Here is a 3,232-nt window from a genome sequence, read left to right as displayed (position 1 = left end):
GGGGGGCTGTAGATCATGACAAGCGTCGCAAAAACAAAATTACCTTAAGCTAGCTATGGTCGCAAATTTCGCAACTTAAGATTCAGGATGTATGTACAATACTATCAAACCAGGCCAGGTTCGCTCACAGAGCCAACGATCGCCACACAAATACATGGTAGGAAAAGTGTGTACAGAGTACAGAGGCCGTTGCTGTAATAATGTTGTTAGGCTCTTTGTCTTGCAATTCAGTGTGCAAGATCGATTCCCACGACCTGAGAATTGAAGATGCTGGATAGTGCAGTGTGTCTTCATCGGCTTCTGTCACGAATTCAAGATATTTAATGTTTCAGCAAGAATTTGTTTCACACAGCCCAGACTATAGTACTGAAAGTCAAGCCAAATCAACCTGCCTCACAAATTATCTAAATTGTGTAGACTTGCGTGTGCAACACAACAGCAGCAGCAACAACAAAAACAACAGCAACATCATCACCAAAGCATTAGACAAAAATAATGATCAATCCAAGAACACAAGAACTGTACCAACCTATGCCTAATGTATTCCATAACGTGTTGACCACAGCCAGCAGCAAGATCGTTCCCAGGTTGTTGAAGAAGGCGCGGTTGGGCATGTGGTATCCGGCATCGTAGATGATGGGAGGGAGGAGGAAGAGGAAAAATGTGTTGGCGTCAAGTGAATACTGCTCGCTGTCGGCGGTGCCGGTGTAGTACAGGGTCACGCCCACTAGGATACCAAGTGTGATGAGGAGACAGCTCTCGGGGAAGATATGCGGCAGTTTGTCGTAGAGGTGGAAACCTGCAGATGATTAAAAAAATGACTTCCGGTTAGTATTGAGGTACAGTAAGGTGACGTTCAGTATGGTATGGAAAGGTAATATATGAGGTGGTTTGCTTGCTTGAGAAAGACAATAACAGTCATTTAGTGCTGGGGGGAAGCAAGGCTGACTGGCAGAGACAACAGAGGGAAAGTAAAGAAGTAGGACCTACCAGCTGAACTAGCAACACGATAATACGGCCATCCATATAAGTGCCGAAGAGTGGAGGTATTACAAAGAGAGTAACACATACTAGATCTAGAAGAGACAAGGATACATACGACAGATGTTTCACACACCAAAGAAGGGGTAAACCACACCAACCAGAACACCCTCTAAACCCACCTACATCACACACATTCACGTTGGGCGGATCTCGTCCAACTGACAAAACATTACATGTACTAACTCTCATCGTCGTCATGGATCTAAATGATGTCACTATGTCTACCACAAGAGCACAATTGACGGAACTAAAGAGATGTGTTCACGTTCTTGAAAACGAGAAAACAGGATGTTAAGGGAATAAATATAGCCATTTCCCCACGCAAAATTTCTTGTAAGGACACAGTAGAATTCGTTCAGGTTGCAGATTTCCTTCAAAACGTAACAAAGAAGTATTTTCATTGAATGTTTTGCTGTCACTCTCAAAATCAAAAGGAAATCTTCAGAACAACTCTATCTCCTTCCCAAATGTTCAGCTTTGTTTAATTCAACCAGAGACTCTGCAGTAATACTGTAAACCCTCTCTGATTCAACCCTTTGATTTAAATTAACCCTCAAACATCCGAAGTAAAAGTGAACATAAGAAAGAAACACTCAAGTCTGAGTTCATGAATATCCAACAGTTGCGAGTTAAATGTTAACACAGACAGGCACACAAGCCATGAACACCCACGTTGCGAAGGAACAAGCTCGACTAGACAGAGCTAATTTCTTTCCAAAACAACGACATTGAGATCTAAATGTCTACCTCGTGCGGTGGCATCACCTTCAGTCCGCCAGAGCAGCATGGCTTGACGATAGAGAGGGAACAACCGACCCTCAGTCTCGCACCTCTAGCCTCCTCGGCTTTCGAATTTCCTTGTCTCATCGACTCAGACCAGCCTCTAGTCTAGTCTACAAAGCCTACATGTACACCGTTAGAACACAGCCGCCCTGGCAACAGCCACTACAACTAGGCCGCATCCCCAGCGCAAGTGTTTGCATTTTCTTTCACCCTTGAACTTCCCCCGTGAAATGTCGGCATTGAGTTCTCTCGAAGCTTTAAAACAGACGGGGGTTCCGTTCCGATATCATGCAGTTCTACCAATATGAAGTAGGTCTTCCTCATAGGCTCTACATACTCAGGAGTAAGTCTTTTAGGATGAGGAAGAATAAAAGGATACACATACACAAAAAAAAGTCGTAGGAAATGTGTGTACTAGAATTACGAACCAACTGACAGATACATGTATATGAAACCGTTCCCTACGAGTCGATGTTGTCGTATTGTAAGGGGTGTAAAAGACAGCAAAACATTTGTTGGGGGAGACGGTGGGGGGGGTGCTCCCAGGGGAAAGGCAGGAGAGGAGGGGGGCCACGAGACAGACAGTAAGAGAAAGGAAAATGAGGAGAACAGGGGGCGCGCGCGGAGATAGACAAAGAGACGGCGATAGCGATAGAAAGAAACAGAGAGGGAGAGAGAGAGAGAGAGAGAGAGAGAGAGCTAGGGGAAGAAAATGGGGCAATGCTAAGGCTGACCAAGACAGCATGTTTCAATATACACATGGTGAGACAGAGAGCTCCGTGTAGAGCATTCTCTGAACTGCACAGGCTGAACTAGGAAAAAAGCAACATCCTCAAAACCCAACAGCCTAACAACAAACAAAATATACGCCAAAAACAAACAGCGAGACACAATCGCCTCTTTACCATGCGCTCGAACAAACACAATAAGGGCTCTCTTTCGGAACGAGTCTTCGTCTGGCCTCCTCACACAGAGACCTCTTACGTCACAACAGCGAGCCCGCCCCGCTCAGCGTCTGCGGGCGAGTAACATAACGGGTTTCAGGCTGACCTAGTTCGCCCTTTGGCCCCGAGGTCAAACAGCGACACCTTTTCCACAACTGAAGTATGTACTTTCGCGGCACACGCGCCCACCATCCACGCTGTGTGCCACACCACCTCACGTTTCAACAAGGTGGTTTCCAACACGAATTTCCGTTTCCATCAGAGTCGGGGGAAACAAAGATAAAAGCGAGGCGGGAAGCCAGGAAATGGCTGCAGCGAAGAGTACATTTTGTCCATCCCTGTGGGGTTAACAACACGCAATCGATCTTAGAAATGAGGTCAAGCAGAAACTGGGGACGTCGGCGCTCACGCGCCCTTGCCAGCTTCCAGTCCGTTGTCCGCTACTGCGTAATAACGTGCTC

General features: G+C 46.2%; 1 protein-coding gene across 4 annotated transcripts in view; it reads right to left on the bottom strand.

Moving 5' to 3' along the window:
• The window catches only part of LOC101856904 (sodium/hydrogen exchanger 3), a 94,078-nt gene that overhangs the window by 20,591 nt on the left and 70,255 nt on the right, over positions 1–3,232 (bottom strand). For 2 of the 4 annotated variants that reach the window (XM_005100984.3, XM_005100985.3), the window contains one exon: positions 530–799. In XM_005100984.3, the coding sequence (XP_005101041.1) occupies positions 530–799 (270 nt within the window). Of the gene's footprint in view, positions 1–529; positions 800–1,791; positions 2,130–3,232 lie in introns of those variants that run through there. The other 2 variants (XM_005100986.3, XM_035970430.1) reach the window with 2 other exon arrangements.

This window comes from Aplysia californica, unplaced genomic scaffold (genome assembly GCF_000002075.1).
Source record: "Aplysia californica isolate F4 #8 unplaced genomic scaffold, AplCal3.0 scaffold00267, whole genome shotgun sequence".
In the NCBI taxonomy this organism is placed as follows: domain Eukaryota; kingdom Metazoa; phylum Mollusca; class Gastropoda; order Aplysiida; family Aplysiidae; genus Aplysia; species Aplysia californica.
This window is presented reverse-complemented; position numbering and strand designations above follow the sequence as displayed.